Source organism: Temnothorax longispinosus, chromosome 1, assembly GCF_030848805.1.
Source record: "Temnothorax longispinosus isolate EJ_2023e chromosome 1, Tlon_JGU_v1, whole genome shotgun sequence".
Classification (NCBI taxonomy): domain Eukaryota; kingdom Metazoa; phylum Arthropoda; class Insecta; order Hymenoptera; family Formicidae; genus Temnothorax; species Temnothorax longispinosus.
Genome location: NC_092358.1, coordinates 177361 through 198191, shown reverse-complemented (window position 1 = coordinate 198191; position 20831 = coordinate 177361). Strand labels below are relative to the sequence as shown.

At 33.7% G+C, this 20831-nt stretch overlaps 5 protein-coding genes across 10 annotated transcripts in view; 3 read left to right on the top strand and 2 right to left on the bottom strand.

Moving 5' to 3' along the window:
• The first annotated feature begins 301 nt into the window (after window positions 1-301).
• Window positions 302-2729, top strand: LOC139813987 (uncharacterized). 5 transcript variants are annotated; one of them, XM_071779930.1, is made up of 8 exons: window positions 312-513; window positions 577-605; window positions 889-1239; window positions 1314-1500; window positions 1618-1782; window positions 1950-2138; window positions 2231-2494; window positions 2571-2729. In XM_071779930.1, exons 1-8 carry the CDS (start codon window positions 458-460, stop codon window positions 2632-2634), a joined length of 1305 nt encoding a protein of 434 aa, XP_071636031.1. In that variant the 5' UTR covers window positions 312-457; the 3' UTR covers window positions 2635-2729. The 5 variants fall into 5 exon arrangements, with proteins under 5 accessions (XP_071636066.1, XP_071636031.1, XP_071636048.1 ...); XM_071779965.1 differs by lacking the exon at window positions 2571-2729 and having other exon boundaries at window positions 302-513; window positions 2221-2373; XM_071779947.1 differs by having other exon boundaries at window positions 347-605.
• A 35-nt stretch (window positions 2730-2764) lies between these two features.
• Window positions 2765-4946, bottom strand: LOC139814026 (uncharacterized). Its single transcript, XM_071779974.1, has 4 exons — window positions 4415-4946; window positions 3967-4284; window positions 3638-3862; window positions 2765-3566 (listed from the first exon to the last, which is right to left on the bottom strand). Exons 1-4 carry the CDS (start codon window positions 4601-4603, stop codon window positions 3117-3119), a joined length of 1182 nt encoding a protein of 393 aa, XP_071636075.1. The 5' UTR covers window positions 4604-4946; the 3' UTR covers window positions 2765-3116.
• Window positions 4947-5101: 155 nt separating this feature from the next.
• The window catches only part of LOC139814054 (uncharacterized), a 68418-nt gene continuing 52688 nt past the window's right edge, over window positions 5102-20831 (top strand). The window contains exons 1-2 of the mRNA XM_071780019.1: window positions 5102-5561; window positions 5966-6016. The gene's annotated coding sequence lies outside the window, so the exon portion shown is untranslated. The remainder of the gene's footprint in view (window positions 5562-5965; window positions 6017-20831) is intronic.
• On the top strand, window positions 9515-12218 carry LOC139810401 (uncharacterized). Its single transcript, XM_071773927.1, has one exon. The coding sequence runs from the start codon at window positions 9727-9729 to the stop codon at window positions 10939-10941; it is 1215 nt and encodes a 404-aa protein (XP_071630028.1). The 5' UTR covers window positions 9515-9726; the 3' UTR covers window positions 10942-12218.
• Window positions 12236-20711, bottom strand: LOC139810394 (aminopeptidase N-like). 2 transcript variants are annotated; one of them, XM_071773911.1, is made up of 12 exons: window positions 20358-20709; window positions 18941-19452; window positions 18025-18474; window positions 17465-17648; window positions 16609-16774; window positions 16322-16403; window positions 15601-15977; window positions 14991-15265; window positions 14418-14608; window positions 13645-13947; window positions 13479-13548; window positions 12236-12908 (listed from the first exon to the last, which is right to left on the bottom strand). In XM_071773911.1, the coding sequence occupies exons 2-12, from the start codon at window positions 19429-19431 to the stop codon at window positions 12657-12659; spliced, it is 2841 nt and encodes a 946-aa protein (XP_071630012.1). In that variant the 5' UTR covers window positions 19432-19452; window positions 20358-20709; the 3' UTR covers window positions 12236-12656. The 2 variants fall into 2 exon arrangements, 1 of the variants encoding a protein (XP_071630012.1); XR_011731316.1 differs by lacking the exon at window positions 12236-12908 and having other exon boundaries at window positions 13645-13771; window positions 13857-13947; window positions 20358-20711.

Below are 20831 nucleotides of genomic sequence, written 5' to 3'. Positions count from 1 at the left end.
CACTGCAGTCGAGTGTGATTGGGTCTTACTTTCAGATCCAACCAATCACATTGATGAATTGATTTCATGCTTGTATCGAAATGTATCGAGGAGAAGAATCGCTGGTCTCTCGAATCTCGAGTAATATCGCGAGAAGAATATATCGAAGAGTACGTTTAAATTTATTTCGATATAAATGCATTTTGATGTTGACATTGAAGTAATTAGATGTTACAGATTTTTTCATCGCCTCCATTATACTCTGATATAAATAATGTTTGCTATTCATCATCATTGTAATAAAAAGACGATGGCGATATTGGCGATTACCCGCTGTGCTGTGACGTCACGAATCAGCTGAATATCAGGGTCAGTATGCCACTGATCGTGCGCACGTGCGCACGACGCATGCAGGAGATTGACAGAAAGGGGATGCCGAAAATAAGGGTTGACAAGAGACTGACGGAAACAAAGGATAATGCGGAATAAGATGCATCCCTACTGGAATTTCTGCCGCAGGCGGGACACGAGAAAGTATATACTTTCACACTACAGTCGAGTTCATTTCGTTTGTCTTAACGTTTGTTAATCCAACAGTTTCCGACTAACAGTACAAACCGTCATGGGTGAGCGAAACGTCAGAATGTTAATTTGCCTTCTTTCCAACACGGCGATCGTGCGTTCTCGTAAAAACCTTTTACCCGACTCCACCGTCGCGATAGTTTATTAATACTAGATGTAAAGAGTAGGCTGAGTTATTTTGGGCCTGCGTCCGCTGCCGCTGCTTGACCTCGGATACCCGGCATCGACTCCCAACAATCTCGATGTTGACAGTCACCCCCTGGCTCCGGTCGCGTCTCGGAGCCGCTCTAATTTTTTGCTTTTCAAACATGGATCCTGATCCCATAGATATGGCGATGGAGGTCAGGAACAAGCGCATTCTGCACTGGAGCTGCCGGGGTCTCACAGAGCTCCCAGAGGTGATAAGACTGCACGGTGGTCACGTCAAGGAGATATATCTCAAGTGGAACGAGCTCACCACTCTGCCTCCCTGGATCGCCGAGCTGTACAACATGACCAACTTGTACTTGTACAATAATCGGATTGAACAGTTGCCGGTGGAACTCGGCGAGATGAGCCAGTTAACGGTGTTGGACTTAAGTACCAACAGATTGCAGCTGGTACCTGCCTGCATCGGCAATCTGAAGAATCTGAGATATTTATCCCTTGACAACAACCTCATAGAGAGATTATCGGTTGGTAAGTTTACCGAGATCACCAGACTGTTGTAGAAAAAAAGGATTTATTGATTTACATGAATAAAACAAAAACAGAATTAAGTCAACTGAATAATCTGGAAGTACTGTCCATCTCGGGTAACCAGATTGTCACCCTACCAGAATGGATCGGCTCCTTCCCAAAACTTCGAGAACTATACGTGGATGGCAATCGATTGAGGGAATTACCCAACAGATTAACTATAGCTCCTAATCTTACCCTGATCTCTGCGTGTGAAAACAGGTTATTTGCATTAACATTCTGCGAAACAAGTATTCCGTCTATTAGATCGAATTGTAAACTTCGCACAAATTAATTAAACTATTTCTGAGTTCTGTATTCCAATAACTGCTTTTCTAGGTTGACATATTTGCCATTGAATGGATTTCTATCGGCTCCCTATATTCGAGTCGAAGGAAATGAATACTTAAATTATATATCGTATCCGCTTCTACAACAATTATACCCCCATTTAAGGCACTCTCTTATCTTTTATAAAGATGCCTGTAAAGACGTGACATCCAGGTAAGCTCGTTACAGATGTCAACTAGGAATAAATTATGCGCGAATGGAAATAAATCCTGAACAACTGTTACTTTACTTTTGAAGTATATATGTATATACTTCATATATATATATACACGATATAAAGTAAATTTATAATCTATGTGTATATGTATATATAATCACAGATATTTTAAGACGCATTATGACACAAATGGATTAAGCATAAAATTGCACATAAAAACGAAAGATTTTTTCCCAATAAACTACGATGCTACAATCGAATTACCACGGCAGCTGCTAAAGGTTCACGAGGTTCACGAGAATGTGACTTGCTCCCTGTTGGAATTAGCGCTGAGAAAAGTTTATACCGAGAGGTAATTCAGAGGAACCTTACAAATAGGAATCTCGTCATTGACTTTTTGCAAAAATATAAATATCTTGCAAATTTAACGCAAGTACATTTCAGGTATAAGCACACGCTCGACATTCCCGTTTTATCCGAAAAAGGGAAAGTAACGGTATTCTACGAACCGCTTCTTAAAAATACCAAACTGGACTTTATATTGTCCACGAATCATATTTTGTATAGTTTATTAACGAACGGACCCACTAGTATCTGCGTAAATTCTCAATGTCAGCAACCGATATTCACAGAGGCGTGGATCATCATCGATATGTGTAATCCCACCGTATGGCGCACAATAACGATCGCTCTATGTTGTAGCAGAAGGTATAACGTACAAAATAATCGTGTAGTAGGTACCTGAATACATCAGTTTTCATATCGGTTTTCTTTGAATTTGCAGTTGCGCCATTGCGTTCGCACACTCGAATGCGACTAACAATCCTGATTGCCACTGCATCAATTGATGAACCCTCCTTGTTAGTTATCTAAATCTAATTAATTCACTTTTGTAAATAAAAGAGTATTAGAGAATAAAGAATTCTTGCGCGTTTAACCGAAATCTTGTGATAGTAGTTTGTAAATTAAACCTTTAGCTTGTTGTAATTGTAATTTATTTCGCAGCGTCGCGGCTACCAATAGCGACTGTTCAATAATGCCCAGTAGGAATTCAACGAACAAATCCCATGACATAACGGCGGATTATCGAGTTAAATTATTACATGTAGTTTCTTTGAGGTATCATTATTCAAGACTAGTCTCACTAATAACATTTTTTTTTTTTTTATTAAAATATACGTTTGTGATTATGACTCGATGTACCTTTCATGCGACATATAAAAATTCAAGTTCTCTATTTTGCTATATTTTCGCATTGAAATTGAGTCGCAAAAAAAAAAAATAATTTCTATAGTCTCTCGCTTCGTGGCTGGTGACTCAAATCGTCCACTCAAGCGATCAGAAGATCCAACGCTTTGTCACGATCGAAATTACACTTTACTAATGCCGCGAAAGCTTCGTCCTCGGGAAATCCTAGATCCTTCAACGTGCACAAATTTTCGCAGTAGGTCCTCGCCTTGGATTGATCGTGCTGCGCGAGCGTCAGCGCTTTCTCGGCATAATCACTCGGGACGCCAATCTCCTCCAAGGATTGAACGGCCAACAGGTATTCCACGATCTTCTTCTCGTTCGCTCGGCCTATTTCCAATACCGCGCGTGCCGCTCTGCACTTGGGAAATCCCATATCGTCCAGTTGCATGACTAATTTTAGATCACTCTCCGTCATGCCCGATAACAAATCCGCCGACGGTTTCTCGTGATTCGACGTCGAGTCGTTGTGCCTCGTTGTAACATGCGCGTCGTTGTCCGGACTCTCCAAATCGGGCCACGGCTTCCAATTCTATCGCAAAGAAAAACTGATCGAATCAATCATATTATGCGACGAAGGAAAAAAAAAGAGGATTTCGTTACCTCCATAACAGGCCGTTCCAATTCCTTTTGAAGTTCCTGCATTATTGCCGAAACGCTACGGTGATTTTCGTTGCTATGCGCGTCCGCGTCGGCTTCGTCGTCCGCTGGACTCTCCGTATCGGCTTTCTCCTCCTTACAAACCTCGGACTTGTCATCGACCCTTAATTCATTTATAATATTCTCCAGTTTTCCCGCGGGTACCCATTGCAATCTAGGTTGTAAAACCTGCGATCAAAAAGTATCAAGTAAGATAAATTCGATCGTCCGCCGAGCAGTCGTTTGCGGTACTTGTTCGAATAAGCTAGAGCGTAACCAAGCGTTTCATTAACCTGCGCTAATTCCTCCATGTCATTGATGGTTTTTAATTCCATATTGTCGAAGGGACTGCTCGTGTCGTTGTCGAAGTCGGCGAAGTCCAGACCCCCGTTCGTCTTTACGTGGAGATCCCGAAGGTCGTTCGCCGGGGGTGACAGCGGCTGCGGGGTGAGTATTGTTTCCGATGCGGGTGGCGCATTGATAGGTTGCTTCGCGCAATCCAGCGGCGGAGGTGACGGAGGAGTCTCCTCTTCCTCCTTCTTCCTCTTCTCCTTCAGTCGAGCCTGACGCGCCTTGCTGCAGGCCTGTCTAGCCTTGCGCCACTCGCACATCTGATCACAAATCAATTAATCAGGGCTAATCAGGTCAGGGACAAGTTCGCTTGGAAACTGTCAAGTCATGGGACCATCCGTGTACATTGCATAGATTTATTAAAGTATCGAAAAAACGATTACTCCCTACCTTCTCGAGTACCGATCTTTCCAAGCTGAAGTCGTACACCAGCTTCGACACATCGGGCAATCGGTTGTTGTACGGCGCGGGTAGGCCAATCTTCCTCGGTGGTTTGTAGGCCTCCGCGATCTTGACGTGGACCCCGTCCATGTAAGACGCGACCAGGTCGCATTGCGCCGATACGGAGGGCCGTGCCATCGGCCCCCACAACGTCAGGGCGAACGTGAGGGAGTGACGCGCGACCCGCAGCGGAGATCGTCGCTCTACTCGCCGATGCTCGGGTCATAACCTAATCTCCGTCGCGATAAATCTCGTTTAATTGCGCGTGTCGCACGCCACCGACACATCTCGAGCGTATAATTACGACATAATTAAATGCCGGATTTTCTTTTTTCTCTCTCTCTCTCTTTCTCACTTTTGTTGTAGCTTGACAATCGTGAAATATCCCTCTAACGGTCGAGATGGCGAGAAAACACTTCCATTTGACACTTGACAGATCAGATTCTCGCCCGCGACAGAATATCAGTTGCCAGCAATAATAACAAAAAAGGGAGAAGTCTGTTGTGAATTAGAGAGGTTTATCGATATTTGGTATTAAAAAAATCTTTATTTGATCTTCTATATTCTTTTTCTATTCGAAATTTCGTATCAATTAATATAAAATAGAAAAAAAGTAGTATTGACTTTTTTCGATACTTTTTTTTTTATTTTATATTGATACGAAATTTTAAATAAAAAAGGAATAGAAGGTCAAATAAAGATTTTTTAATATAACAAATAAAAAAAATTTTTAATCAACGATTTTATCGAAGACAGCCAGCTGTAGTTAAATTTTCGTGATTATCAAGTGCAGCTCAGTGGGTCTGAGATTAATTGAAGTGTAAGGACATTATCGATTGTTGATGAACATTTTTTGACTGTCGGTAAAACGCTTTATGCGCATAGATGGCGCGCGCTTTAAAATCGGGAGTGCCGAACAGTATCGCGCGAAAGAGAATTTAATTGATAATTAGTCCGTGGGCGATTGTGAATTTATTATCCGCGAGTGTTTCTCGCGAGTGTCCTGTGCGGTGAGAAGAGAAGGAGGAGAGCCTGACGTCCTGAGAGGAGGAGGAGGTCCGAGAGAGACAACGGGCACCGGTGGAGCAACCTTGGGGTAAGTAATATAACCTCTGCTTAGCTACATAAAATTAATAATTTGTTTCTATTTATTCGAATTGTTACATTTTGATAAGTTAAAAGTAATTAAAGACAGAGAAATTATCTAAGATTATATTCTTGTAAAGATCTTTTTCGGTAAACAGATAATTGTATTGCTAAATATTTTATTTAAAGATATGACTTATAGGCTGGATTCGGGGAGCGCGCTATTAGCGCTATTTGCTTATTCTATCCTTGTGTTACTTCTGATGAGCGATAAAGACAGAATGATTTAATAGCGCTAATAACGCGCTCCCCGAACGCAGCCTAGAGGCCAATTAATGAATTAAGAATTATTTTTTGAAATGTTGATTATTTTGAGCGCTTCTTTAATTTAAATCTTATGTTTGTATGTTACAGAGTATCATCGTAGCTATGCGGCTGATAACTCCGCCCGTTGCGCATCGGCCGGTGAGTGACGAATTTTTTTTTATAATGGGGTAACGAATCTGTGTGAATATATTAGATTGTACATTATTTATGTATTATTCCCATCTAATAATGCAGATAAATGCGACTTGTCACAGATCCGTTGCCCTCTGAAATGGATAGACTATAAATCAGACTAGGTTAAATAATTAATCCTGGAACTCTATCATTTATCAATTTATTGTGCTTATGGAAGAATGCTCTCGCGTTAGCACATGTCGAGTTCACAACAGAGCTCGTTATGTCGATGCATCGTTTATTTGATGCAGCGTCTAATGTTTATCGCATAGTACACTAACCGCCAAGTGTACCCTATAGGTGATTCATTGGAATTTTGAAATATATGTATATTTTATTGTCAAGTATCTATATTTGTTATCAATTAACTAAATTTATTAAATTAATTACATTTTTAAATTTGTTTTTAAAATAATTATTGAAAAATAGACATAGAAAGAGATAAAGAATAAAAATAAAATTTTACAAGAAATAGAATATTTTTTTTATATGAGCTGTCTCATAACACTTGAGTTTTCCCTTGACGTTTATTTTTCGGGGAAATAAGGTTTTAAAAATATTTCTAGATATTTTTTAGATATACCTACAATAATAATAATTTTCTACAGGTAGGCAATAGATAGAGATAGCTTACGTGTAATTTAAGAAATAAAAATTAATAAGAGAAATATCTGTGAATAAAGAATAGATAGATTCAATAAAATAAAATAAATCAAACTATTACATATAAAAAAAGTTATTGTTACAACAATTTGTATTTTTTCACAAATGATTTTTTTCCTTTTTTTCTCTTTTTCTTTCCTCCAGGATTAAATATTACAAAAATTGGTGCAAGAAAGCAAAATGTATAAACAAATTTAACATGGATGTATCACGGACGATCGAGTGAAAAAGATCAAAAGATATTTTAGTTCACGTTTCACATATTCTTCTGAAGAATCTCATTATATATAAATTAACAATCACATTAATGATTGTTAAAAAATATTTATTTTTATTTATATATACATATATATAACGCGCTAATTTTATCCTAATCTTTTATAGTCTATCTATCTAATAGCTTGAGTTATTTGCATCAATAAATGAAATAAAATGACATGAGATCCAATAAATATTCCGTCGCGGGACAGAATAATTTCTTTATATAGAAATGTCTCAAAACTGATAGTTTTTATATCAATTATACTAAAATGCATAATATAATGTGAAATGACACATATTTCATATATCGTATTAAATGTAATTTTAATAACATTTTGCAATAAAATAACGAGATGTTTATATGAATATACATGATACCTATATGTGAAAATTTATAAAGACAAATGTCACATGCGCGAGAATACGATAAATTCATTATATTGATTATTGCTTGATACTTTTTGCGTGAATATATTGCTTCGGAAATTATCGTCCCTTTTGGATCTCACGTCATTCATTCTCGCGGTTCGGTTCGCGATTCGCGATTTGGATTGTACTAAAATTTTTTTGTCTATGTATTAATTTATTGATCGAGTGATCAGTTAATTTTTAAATTTCGGTTGTTTTATGTTTTTACATTATAGTTTTTAAATTTATATATTCGCGTTCGCGAGATTAAACGCGACGATTTTGATTAGAGAGAATGCGGTTTATAGTTTATATAAAAAAATAACAAAAAGGGAGAAGTCTGAGTTAGAGAGGTTTATCGATATTCGGTATTAAAAAAATCTTTATTTGACCTTCTATTCTTTTTCTATTCGAAATTTCGTATCAATATAAAATAGAAAAGAAAGTATTATCGACTTTTTTCGATAATACTTATTTTCTATTTTATATTGATATACGAAATTTTTCAAATAAAAAAGAATAGAAAGTCAAATAAAGATTTTTTAATAATAAATAAAAAAAATTTAAATCAACGATTTTATCGAAGATAGCCAGCTGTAGATAAATTTTCGTGATTATCAAGTGCAGCTCAGTGAGTCTGAGATTAATTGAAGTGTAAGGACATTATCGATTGTTGACGAACATTTTTTGACTGTCAGTAAAACGCTTTATATGCGCATAAAAGACGATAACGTGAACTTGAATACTGAACATTTAGAATAACAATACGTGTGCATGTATATACATATATCTTTTTATTATAAATATTTTTTTATATTACACTTGTACTTATTCTAGTTAAATGTTTAGAATAAAGCGCATTCATAGATCTTGTTTAATGCACTATTTTTAAACTATATTTTTTGAAACTATTCTAAAACGTAAAATATAATAAGAGAGTTGAAAATAATCCTTTTATTTCGAAAGTTTTTTTATTTCCAAAATTTGTAACATACGTGTTTTATTTATTTCCATGGTAATATCATTAGGTTTTACATTAAAACTCGAGAATATAAATTATTATTATTATTAAGATATTTATATTTGATATAACACTAGAGATGTAAGAATTTCGTTGCTTTCTGTTTATGAACGGAACAATCGTTTTTTTTATTTAAAAAATAGACAAACGTACGGAATATACTATCAATTAGCTCTGTGATAATGATTATAAGTTACTATGATTATACTGTAAAATATTATTTTCTATATTATATTAATTTAATTGTTAATTATCATTACACTACGTATTCCTAAACCATAAATAGACATATTAACACTTAACTAAAAAATGATAAATATTAACGCAATTGTGATTTAAACCAGTCAAAAAATAAATGGATAGTTCAATCGATGGTTTTTGTCAGTCGTTTTACGGAGACAATTTCAAGCATTTGACGCATGCTCGTGACTTCATCGCCACAGTCCGTCATAGTATTTTGAATACGTAGTGAACAGCTGATAATAGGCACGAGTACTATCTTTTGACATTGTATTTGCATATTGTATTGATTGTGGCTCGATTATTTTTGATACATTATGCATTAATATCAATCTCCCACTCTTCATGTCGATTTTCTCTGTCTTATACCATAATACCGCACATATAACACGGACATAACTGGTAACTAACATAATAAGGTCTGGATACCGAATAGCAAAGAGTATCTATATCCCTTATATCCAACGAGATTACCCGGATTTGACGGAAAAATAAGATAGGATTTGTACATGCATATTCCTCATGAATTTTTTAAGTATTCTCAGTACTGTGAGTCGGGGGGGTATTCTAATACTCATTAGATAGTAATACTTATTTAGAACGGTGGATGTCGTTAATTCTTCTCAGAAATTCTTCATATATTTATTTTTCTGTATGTATTCCTTAAAACGAAGTCTCTATGAATTTCTATTCAGTGTTATCTGGGGTGCTATAGTGAACAGCTGATAAAAGGCACTATCTTTTGACATTGTCTTTGCATAATGTATTGATATATGTGGCTTGATTATTTTTGTAACATTGTGTGATATGCATTGTCAGTCTCCCATTCTTTATATCGATTTTATGCTTATTTATAAGACAAAACTAGCTGGTCGTCAAAAAATACGATCGTGCCTCGCGTCAGGTATGCACGCCGCCGCGCCGGCGCCACCGCGCCGTCAGCAGAAAAGCAAACCGATTAATGGTTTTTACGGGAAACCACTTTACGTTAGTACTGTTCGAGCTGTCGAGGCAACAAACTCTCCTAGATCAACAATCCAAATTTTATCATTAATTTACACGAATCGCATATTCGAAGAAAATGTCCCACGACTCCCACGTCGAAGATTCTCAGAGATGGATCGACCAGGTGATGGCGAGGATTATCGAGAATCTTGGATTGGACGTTGACAAAGCTCGATACGAAATCTCCAAATCTATCAACTTTCTAGTGACAACCATATATTACGTACGCCTGCAGTTTAAGAATAAAGAAAACGATCAGAACGAGGAATTGTCTATGGTGCTAAAGAGACCCACGAAGAACTTCATCCACATAGGTCGCATCGATTTTCAATTTGACAACGAGATTCTGTTCTATCAAACGTACGTCCAACCGAACGAGATGCATTTTTACGCAAGATGTTACTACGCCGAAAAACGGTCGCCCACCGATTTCGTGATCGCCCTGGAGAACGTTAACGAACGAGGATATCATTCTTGCTCGTACCCACACAACGCTCCTTTCGAGTACACGTTGGCAGCGATGCGCGAGTTAGGACGATTTCACGGTAAAGGGTACGTCATGAAGGAACTGCAGCGGGAAAAGTTCTTCGATGTCGTGGCGCGACTGCAAGAGCCTAGATACGCGAAAGGATACGTGATGGAAGCTTGTTTCAATGTTACGGCGACGCGATCGCTGGAATATCTCCGCAGACAAGGCTACGATGCAGCTTTCTGCGACAGGATGGAAGCCATCCTTACGAACGCGTTTGACGAAGTGATGATGAAGATAATAAAGCCGCTTGAACCTCTGGCCACGATGTGCCACGGCGACTTTCTATTGAACAACATTCTCTTCAAGGCGGATGAGGGTGGACGATATCGCGCGATGCTGATCGATTTCGCGCTTATTAGATATTCGACGCCCGTCGTCGATCTCTCCACGTATTTCTACAACTGTTGCTGGAATGAAGAGATACGAGAGAAATTTTTCGACATCATGCGGGCTTATCACGACGCGCTGATGGAGTATTTGCTGGACGCTGGCGTTCAAGACATTGAGAAATATTCATATAACGCTCTGTTGGACGATTTTAGGAGGGGCGCTCTCTTCGGTTTTATTGTCGTATCCCAATTTTTACCGGCAATATTGGGATATCTCAAACTAGAAGCGATAGTACAAGACACAATTAGTCTAGGCGCGTTGGGATATGCAAAGAAGCATAAATATGACGGCGGAGACGAAGTATGTAAAATACTTGCTGATATATTGCTGCATCTGAGAGATCTTGGCTGCTTGAAACATATTTTATAATGTGAGATAATTTACATAAAATGGATATAAGATACAATTTATATCGATTAGTAACTATGAAGTATATATGGCGAAAGATTTTCAAGTGATCAGGTGATCAGGTAATATAGATTCGTAATTATATTAAAGGCAAAAGATTTATTTTATAAATATTGTTGTCTTTCTCTCGTTGTCATTTCTATATGAGAAATATTAGTTACATTATAATACAAATACCAAGTTGCAAGTGTAATTAGAGGCGAAATATATCGAATCACGTTCGACTTTAAGGTGTCTTGTGCGATATATTACGGATAAAATTGTATATCATAGTTAAAAACTTCGATATCGCAATAATATTCAATTCAAAGGAAGTAATGCAAACGCGTTTAACTAACAAAAACATAAATAATAAATGTACATATCTTATTTTAATAATAATTAAAATTCAGATGAAAATATCTTGAAACATAGTATGTATATTTTTTCAAAAAATATATTTATAATGTATAAATTATAATCGTCAAATCATAGCTATTTGATTTCAGAAATTTACTATGAGGAATTAAAACAATTAGTCCAAGGTGTATTTTATAATTGTCAATTTTATATTAAATTTAGTATATTCAGCTACAAAGTGTTATAAAAATATTTAAAGAAACACGGTAATGTAAAAATTATAAAGCACATACGTAATTTACTACTAACCAAATGGCAGTAAAATATATTTTATATATGTCACAAGAAATAAAAATTATATTAATCACTGAAATCATACTAAAACATATTAATACAAACGATATATACTTGATCTGAAATATATTATTTCGATATTTTAACGCTAATAGATTATGTATTAATTTAGATTCGTACGGTACAAGTAGTTTGAGCTAACTATAGTACATACATAAATATAAAGCATACATGGAGAAAAATAAATTTAATAAAAATCCGATAAATATGAAATCTGTGATTATGAAATATATACCTTGTCAAGTTGTGCCCTTTAGTATAAAGGTTGGAAATAAAACCTTTCAATATTGCGATTGTAACATGAGTGATCTATAAAAGTGATACAAAATATTCATACTTGATACTTTATATATTCAAAAAAATTAATTATATAATGTAGACGAAAATATATGCAATAAATAAAATGATGAAAATGGGGATTGTAAATAATATTAAACTTTGAAGAATGAACAGAAATTTTCATTCTATACAGTAATAAATACTGTTTAAATAAAGTTTTTAGCACAATGCGACGTCATTATTTCATGTCTTTTATTCAAAGTCTAGCAACGATTATAATTATAATTATAATTAAAATTTAAGTACATTATTAGCAAATAATACTATTACATAATGTCTACAAAGTATTATAAATTTAATTTAAAAAATTCATCCGCATGAGCTCTATATCAAATGTAATAAAACTAAAGTGCGTTTATAAAAGATATTTTACGAAGGATATCAAACAGCATCAAATCTAATACTCTATAAATTATTTTTTAATTACAGAACAGTAATATGTCATATTATAACAGTATAACGATATAATATGACATATAAATATATTTAATTACAGAACAGCATTGTCACAGAAAATTTTATCAATAGCTTCCAGACTATTAATAAAATACTAAGTATTATAAAAATATTAGAAATAATTAAAAATGATTAAAAAATTATTTACAAAGCAGTAATAATAAATAAAAATAGTATTGTTTGAAAAATTATGCAGATAGGTCTTGATCCATCGTGATTGTAACAGACGCAACGTCTTGATTGATCAACCCACTATTGACGTCTTCTTCATCATAATCTAATTTTTGTAATTGATCAATTAAAGTTTGACTTTTTCCAAATCGTTTTGTAAAAATATCTACGGACGCTTGAAGTATATCTCTACGCTTTTTTATCATAAATGTAACTCGTGCCAAAGCGTCTCGATCTTGATGGAAATATTTTCCCGCAAATGTGTTCACCTGAAACAGGTTAGTTGAGGATGTTTATCAATAATAAGTAGTAATTTATTCTTATACAACGATCTTATAAAGTATAATTTTTCATTTGACATAACACTAATAGTGCATGGTATGCATATAAATACATTTAATCCCTTAACTGTGGAAGTACATATATAAAATTGTCTTCTATTTGCAGAAAATATATACATTAACATCCACGAAAATCTATTATTAATTAAAGAAGGCATACATCACACATATACTTATATGTACATGTATATTAATATTCAGTACTCAATTATTATCAATTCACAACACAGTAATATTCTTAGATTTAATTACCATATTATAAAAATTTAGTTCTAAACCACGCGCTAGTATTTCTCAATTTTAAACACAGCTTTATAAGATACAAATATATAGCCCAAAAATATGATCAAAATAAATTATAAATATTAATTTAATTATGTAAAGTTGCATTAATCTATAATTCCAAACACGATGAACGTTTGATTTTAAGCGCGCTACAGTTAAAGGATTATCAATAGAAAAATATAAGTATGAATTTTAGAATCATAAAATCTATACCTTGGACAATTGTTCGTTAGAATAAACATTCTGATAAATAGTAAATATCGTTTGTGTTGCAGGAAGTAATCTGTAAGAACAAAATAATATATTTATATAATTAATGTATAAGATAAATTTATTTAAAAAAAAATAGAATATATATTTGTAAAGAGATATGTATTACCTGGGTTTTATATTATCAAAATTTGCTAATATGTAGTCAAGGACCAAATCGTTGCGTGCATGGTTTTCAAGAATTAAATTGAAGATAAATACATGGTCCAGATCCTTAAATAATGTAGTATTCGATGCTGTAATGTTCAAATAGTTGGTAATGATATCAGGATTTTCAGCACAATTCAAGTTTTTCAAAAGATCGTCATTAGGTAATGTTACCACATATCGTTTCATCATTTTATCCCAAGTAGTCTTATTAGCTACCGCCAAACCAAAGCAGTACGTCCAATCTTGCCACCAGTATGGAATCCTAAAATACATATGTGTGTATGGAAAGAGGTACATGCATTTCATACGCATATAGCCGACGTTTTATTTTATCAAGTGTTTTGTATTTTTTTCCGTTCTGTTAGGTAAATCTTATTTTGCAAAATTAAGTGTCTGTCGTGCGCTGTTCTGTCACTCTATATTTGCCACGTGACCATAAGATTAATACGTGTGAACACAGTGAATGAATAAATAAATGAAAGATGAATCCATCGATAACGTCTCTTGTTATTATATACGATACAATATTTTTACTTGTTTTGCATATTTATTTTATGTATTAAAACAAAAATAAAAATTAAGAAAAAACAATAAAGAGACTGTCTGATTTTGACGACTCGAAGAAATAAAAGGAATCGATTACATTCATATGCATACGTGCGCGCGCATACGCAACACACACGCACAAATATAAAATATAAGATAATCATGACCACACATAAAACGAGTTACTTGTGAGTATCAGGATCCGCCAAATGTTCGCTTAATTTAACGGCGGCAGTTCTCTTGCATTCCGCGTGACCGACGGTACATGCCCATTTCGTGGCCTCTAGCCTTAGTAACTTAGTGAGATCGTCATCATCAGGATTTTCTTCGTATCCCAAATGTTGAAGAACCCCATTAAAGTTTTGTACCATGTATAACTAGAAATCATGAGATAATATTGAATTTTATATTAGTTTGTTGGGGTACATGCGAAGTGACGTGATTCATATATACAATGTATGTATGTATATATTATATATATATATATATATATATATATATATATATATTTCGTTAGTAATTGTTGCCTTAATTGTTAAAACATTTACTAGAATTCACAAGGATTATTGGTGAGCTTGCGCCTAAGTTTCCCTAACGTCCATTCGTATTAATGTTAGTTAAAACGTTTCCTACGATTGTGCGATTATAAAACCGACCGCGACAGACTTTATGACAAAGCGGTGAATGTATAAATGCAGAACTGGCCAAATTAAAGAGCCAAATATTTTTTTTATCTTTATAAAATCTGTTATTACATACCTTGAAACCTTTACTCTCTGGCAGTGAAAAGTACTTCTCATTCCGTTCTAATATTCGGAACATTGGACGCCATGCCACATAATCTCTCTCAAATGTGTAGTAAGCTATAAGATAATTGAATATGGAGCTTTCTAGTTGGTCTTCGAGCAAAAAGGCATATGCATCATCGATAATTTGAGCACGATTGAGAACGTGTATTTTCGTGTGTTCTTGAGAGCCCAAGAAAGGTATGATTTTTTCGTAAATTCCGGTATCGTAATAGACACGACAGTATGCTGTCGAATTATCCATTAAATTTATTATTAGATCTTTTTGTTTGAAATTATCAAGGTATATTTTCAAATACTGACATTTTGATTATTGTAATAAATAAATTTTATGTAATTTGCACCTTACCAATTGTTACAAAAAAATGTACATTACCAATGTACTTCACCAATGAATTATCAATGTAATTCACCAATGTATCGAAGAATATTATAATTATATAAATTTTGAAGCTTCTTTTTAATAAAAAGATATATTAAGAACTTGAATATATTGTAAAACTTTTGTGTTGATGAAGCAAATAAGATAGATATAAAAGGGCGTAAAATTTATTGATTTATACCAGTTTGTTGTAGATTGACGATAATCCAACCAAGAGTATCAATTGATATTCTAAGAGTTTCGTCTGGCTCTAACCAAAAAATGGGCATAGTATTGGAAAAATTCAGACGGCTCTCGTCAGTGTAGGTTATGGGTATCCACCATTTATTATTGGTACCTTCAGTTGCGTGGAAACATTTTTGTGTTATTGCTAGTTCACCAGTTTCGTAATTCATCGTTACATTCAGCACAGGATAACGATTTTGGACTATCCACATATCCATCACTTCTTTTATTTTGATATTAATATAATATCGATATCTAGGGGGGTAAGAAGGTTCGTCTTCAGCACTTTTTATGGCCTTCCAGAAATCATCGGGAGTGACCGCCGAATATTGCCTAAATTTGAAATATGACATTCTCATTAGCTTATAACACATACGTCGTATGTATTTATTTACTATTACAAAATCAAACGTGAGCATTAATGTACAATTTAATTAATACATATGTAGAAACTAAGAATATGATTTAAAACTAGCTTATCGTTAGTCAAATTATAATTAAGGAATAAAGTATGGTCTCTTCTAATCGAATAGCATTGGATATTGAACGCACAAGTTTATGTCTCTGATGTGACGTTTTATATTTTTCAACGTAAACGCAAGAAACATTATACTTATGATATTTAATGTTGCGATATGTAATAACTATAATAGACTACATTGTACATACATACTTACTTTGTAGCGAAATACTTGGTGATACCCTTTCGAAATACCTCGTCGCCCACTGCATGATGTAACATGCGCAATATAGCTGGAGCTACGATACACAGCATAAAATACTAATTAATAATACGTATAAAGTATATTTTATATACTTTTATACATAAAATAAGGCATATGTGAACGTATTGCGCAAAACGAGAATTTGTTGTCTATTCACTTTCTGTTCCACTTCTGTCTTCGTGCTATTCTACATTAAGCTAATCATGGACGATAGTTTCATTTTATTTACATAATTGTACCTTTTTCACGAACTTGATCAACAAAGAGTTGGTTATCCAAGGTATCGTCATCATAAAGGTTCAATGTAACAGAACCCAATAACCCAGCATCTCGATAAAGAGCATGGTGCATGGCTCCAGTAACGAATAAGTCCATTGACCGCGAATCTTTAAATCCAATTTGCAACTATAACAGAAAACAATCCTTTGATATGGCTGAATATAAAAATTCGAAGAAAAGTTCGCATTTATAGGGATACAAACCTACCTGTACGCCACTTTTAATAACTTCGCTATTTTAATTTTTATTGTAATTTATTTATGTCAAATGTTAACCGTTTCACGTATATAATTTTTTTTTAGAAGATCATACTTTAATTATTTTTTAAGGTAATGTACATTACTGAATACAAAGATAAAATCAAGATATAAAAATTCTAGAAGTTAAATTTTTTTTGTTAAATATTTATTGTTATGGATGCGAAAAATAAAATACGTTTAAATTCTAATAAAACTATTACAATAATAATCATTGTATCGTCAAATATGAAAATAATGTTGAAACATAAGAGATTAAAAATAGTAAATTTTTAATATGAGCTTGGGAGGAGACAAGTACTGAGAACATAATATTCTCGAATTTTAATAGAAATTAGTATTAAATGTTTCGCTCTAGTTATTCGCGGAAAGAACAGCGTTACAATCTTTTTTATAATTCTAAATTCAAGAATTGCCATTAGTTATTTAGCTTTGTCCTGATACATTTTATAAGAATATAGAAATATTTAATGGATGTTATTTTGATCTTAGAGAATAAAGTGCATTTCCAACTTTTCTATTTAACGAGCAATTCATTGCATTAGTAATATTAAACAACCTTGTCGAGGAAATACGCCTGGAAATACACAGCAAATCCCTCATTTAACCACATGTCAGTCCACCATAATGGGGTGATGGAATTGCCGAACCACTGATGTGCGATTTCATATGCTACTAACGACGCCACTTCTTTTCTCCGAAATGTGGGATCTCTGCTTTCATCATAGACAACTTTTGATTCGCTAAAAGGCAAAACATAATATAATATTCAAAATGTGATTATGCCTAGTTTTTTTTCATCGTTAGCATGCAGTCTAATGTGTTTATATATATATATATATATATATATATATATATATATATATATATATATATATATATATATCATTGAAAGAAAGGGTGACATTCACATCAATTAAATACGTTAATTTGTTTTAAAACAGCCTAAAAATGGAAATATATAAATAAAATTTAAATATCCATAAAATACACATGTTTTTTATCGTTTTTAATTATCAAAATTTGAATGCTAGAAGTTATTCGTCAGTTCTAATAGCTTCATATTAATATCTTTTATTCATGTACATATTAATAAATCTCTTTGGTTATCAATATTACCGGTAAATGATGATTCCCCAATCTCCCATCGAGGCGGTGTTATAATCTGGTATCATGACGTGATCTATTTTCGGTACCCCTTTGGTTCTATCGGTATACTTTTCCAAGAGCGGCGTGACCCGTTCGGCAATGCTCTGCACGAATCTTGCTGACGATGTCAAAGACGATCTGCACCACACATTAACGGACTGGTCCGTGTTATTAACGCGATCAAAATCTGATACAATCACAATTCCCACGAGATAAGCGGACACTAAATTAGTGCGGTCAAAGTGTGTCCATTTCATGTCATTTTCTACGTTGTACTGCTCTCGGATCGGCCAGTTTGACAATGCCATGTATTTCTGATGATGCATCACGGAGATATAGAAGATAGCATTTATCCCTGGCTCGTCCCAACATGGAAACATTCGTCTGGCTTTATTCGGCATGAAGTATGTTGCGGCCAACCTGTGATTTTAAACAATTTTATAAATAAGGACAAAAATACCACTCATAGCACAAACTTACCACTCATAGCGAGTGGGACACGAGAAGTTAAGGAACACTAGTTATTGTTTATATATTATATGTTTATTATATTGTATGTAATTATTATTTTGTTGAGAGTAGAAACAGAAATGTTGTACTCTGCTGTCGTTTCATTTTAAACCAAAGTAAATATTCTTTTAAACGTTGTATGCACTTTTTGCAAATACTTTATCGTAAATATACTTACAAACTAGAAAACGGTTTGAATAATAAAATGGATACACATTTTAAACTGTGTTTCGCCGTGCTTTATATATGTTGTAAGTCGATAACGATGAAAGTAGTAAATAAAAAAAGGTAATAAGTAAAAGTAACAAATAAATAAGGTAACAACAATAGCATTTACGTACGTACGTTACAAAGTATATTTTTAATATTTGCTTACGTCCTGTTATATTTTTTGTATCTTTCCTCGTCTGTGTACGGAATTTTTATAAAACCACCACCACCGAGCCCAAAAAGATCAGGTTGAGAGAAATTACCAGCAAACTTCATGTTCAGGATGTAAGATGTGCCGCGAAACAATTGCTGTTCGAAATGTACCGATAATATATTCGTTTCATGGTCATAAGTATGTTCCGTCGGTTTATATGTTCCTGTGTTGTTCGTCAACGTTGTCGCCGTTTTATTGATTTCTAATCCTTGCGAGTGTAAGCTTATGTTAAACGAATCGCGAAAAATGGTGACAGTGACTCTGATTTTACCGTGAAAAGTATTGCTTTTTTCGAGATCCGGAATAATCAGACTAAGGTTATAATCAAATGGTGCTGAGTTGGTGGGTAAACGATGTATTGGATTTGGATCATCAGCGACACACAAGTCCGTGACTGTAGCCAATATTAAACCGATATGTAATAACAATTTTGGGAATTCCATGTCAATACTCGTCTTAGGTTTCTGTAATTTTTCGTTAAAAAGAAAACAAATAATAATACAATGCGGTACAAGTTATTGAAATTTAATATTAATTTTTATACAAAAATCGAAGGAACAGAGGAGAAAAGAAAAGGAAAAACACAATTCCAACTTTTATCAAGGCGATTATGTACGACCTCCTTCGCGGAAAATTATGAATATTTTTTTATAGAATATTGGATGTATATTTTGATGTGCTCGGAATTAATTTATTCTGTTATTCTTATATTTTCTTAGAATTAAGAGAAAATTATTTTATTCAGTTTTCGAGAAGAATTTTACGCATCTAACGCGACGTGTGTATATTTTTGATTTGGCTATATAGAATATTTCATTGGAAGTGAAAAACGTAAATATATTGTTATAATATGTAGAATTTGAATTATTTAGTTGTCGGTTATAGCAGTGTTGAATTCCTTTCGCTTATCATTTCTGTGCCTTGAATATACTTGAAGGAAAAAATATAGGAAATAATGTAAATTACTTCAAAGAACAAAAGTAATTAACATTTGTTATCGCATGACCGCAGTTAATTCTATTTATTTGTCAATAACAATAATAATCTTGTCTTTTGTTTAACATTTTTTTCTACGTTCGGAACGTTATGTGTATCAAGATTGTTTCGAAATTTATATTAAATTTTTCGCTTTTCAGTTTTCATTATGCAGCAACGATAAAAAACAAAATATGTCGACTGATTAAAAAAATACATTATTTAAAATGAAAATTTACTGCAATCCATAAGTATAAGTAATGTCGAAGAAATAAAGTTAAATTTCATCGTGTATTGTCTGTCGAAATTACTTAAAAATTACGTTTTATATATTTCTTTGTATCTTCAACGAAATATAATACCTAATTAATTATTATTGCTCTTAATGACTTACCTTGTGTATTGCACTTGTATGCTGATTAAGCTACAGTTCTTTGCAGCAATTAATTATGCGCTATCGCCACGAAAGCCGTTAATATGTAGGAAATAGTTCAGCGTAACTGCCGTTTGACCCGTCCGACCATCTCGAAAGAACACCGAATACTGACTAAAATATGAGAGCTTTCTAGCAAACGACACAAGTCGACACTAACGTCGTCTTATTTTTCTTTTTTGCAATGAGTAACGAACAAAGCAACACTTGTGTCGCTTGCTGGATTGCTCCCAATGTCAATCTTCGATGATTTGATAGATACATATATGTCATGTAAATACACAGTGCCTCACGCAATTGTTCGACTCGTACCGTTATACATTTTTTTGAATATTTGTGGACAAAGATATCTACAGGAAGATCATATAGATCATAAATAATATATGTGTTTGTTTATATGTTAATTTTAAGAAGTCGTTTTCGTTAGTTGATATG

What these genes read in the sequence shown, in the direction of transcription:
- LOC139813987 (XM_071779930.1), top strand. Translation starts at nt 458, where the DNA reads ATGCGGAATAAGATGCATCCCTACTGGAATTTCTGCCGCAGGCGGGAC. An exon ending in CGCAGGCGGGACACGAGAAA is followed by an intron (nt 514 to 576) that starts GTATATACTTTC and finishes TTAATCCAACAG; the next exon opens with TTTCCGACTAACAGTACAAA. An exon ending in AACAGTACAAACCGTCATGG is followed by an intron (nt 606 to 888) that starts GTGAGCGAAACG and finishes CTGATCCCATAG; the next exon opens with ATATGGCGATGGAGGTCAGG.
- LOC139814026 (XM_071779974.1), bottom strand. Translation starts at nt 4,603, where the DNA reads ATGGCACGGCCCTCCGTATCGGCGCAATGCGACCTGGTCGCGTCTTAC. An exon ending in AAAGATCGGTACTCGAGAAG is followed by an intron (nt 4,285 to 4,414) that starts GTAGGGAGTAAT and finishes ATTTGTGATCAG; the next exon opens with ATGTGCGAGTGGCGCAAGGC. An exon ending in TGGAACGGCCTGTTATGGAG is followed by an intron (nt 3,567 to 3,637) that starts GTAACGAAATCC and finishes TCTTTGCGATAG; the next exon opens with AATTGGAAGCCGTGGCCCGA.
- LOC139810401 (XM_071773927.1), top strand. Translation starts at nt 9,727, where the DNA reads ATGTCCCACGACTCCCACGTCGAAGATTCTCAGAGATGGATCGACCAG.
- LOC139810394 (XM_071773911.1), bottom strand. Translation starts at nt 19,431, where the DNA reads ATGGAATTCCCAAAATTGTTATTACATATCGGTTTAATATTGGCTACA. An exon ending in AGGCGTATTTCCTCGACAAG is followed by an intron (nt 16,775 to 17,464) that starts GTTGTTTAATAT and finishes TTTCTGTTATAG; the next exon opens with TTGCAAATTGGATTTAAAGA. An exon ending in CTAACGAACAATTGTCCAAG is followed by an intron (nt 12,909 to 13,478) that starts GTATAGATTTTA and finishes AACCTGTTTCAG; the next exon opens with GTGAACACATTTGCGGGAAA.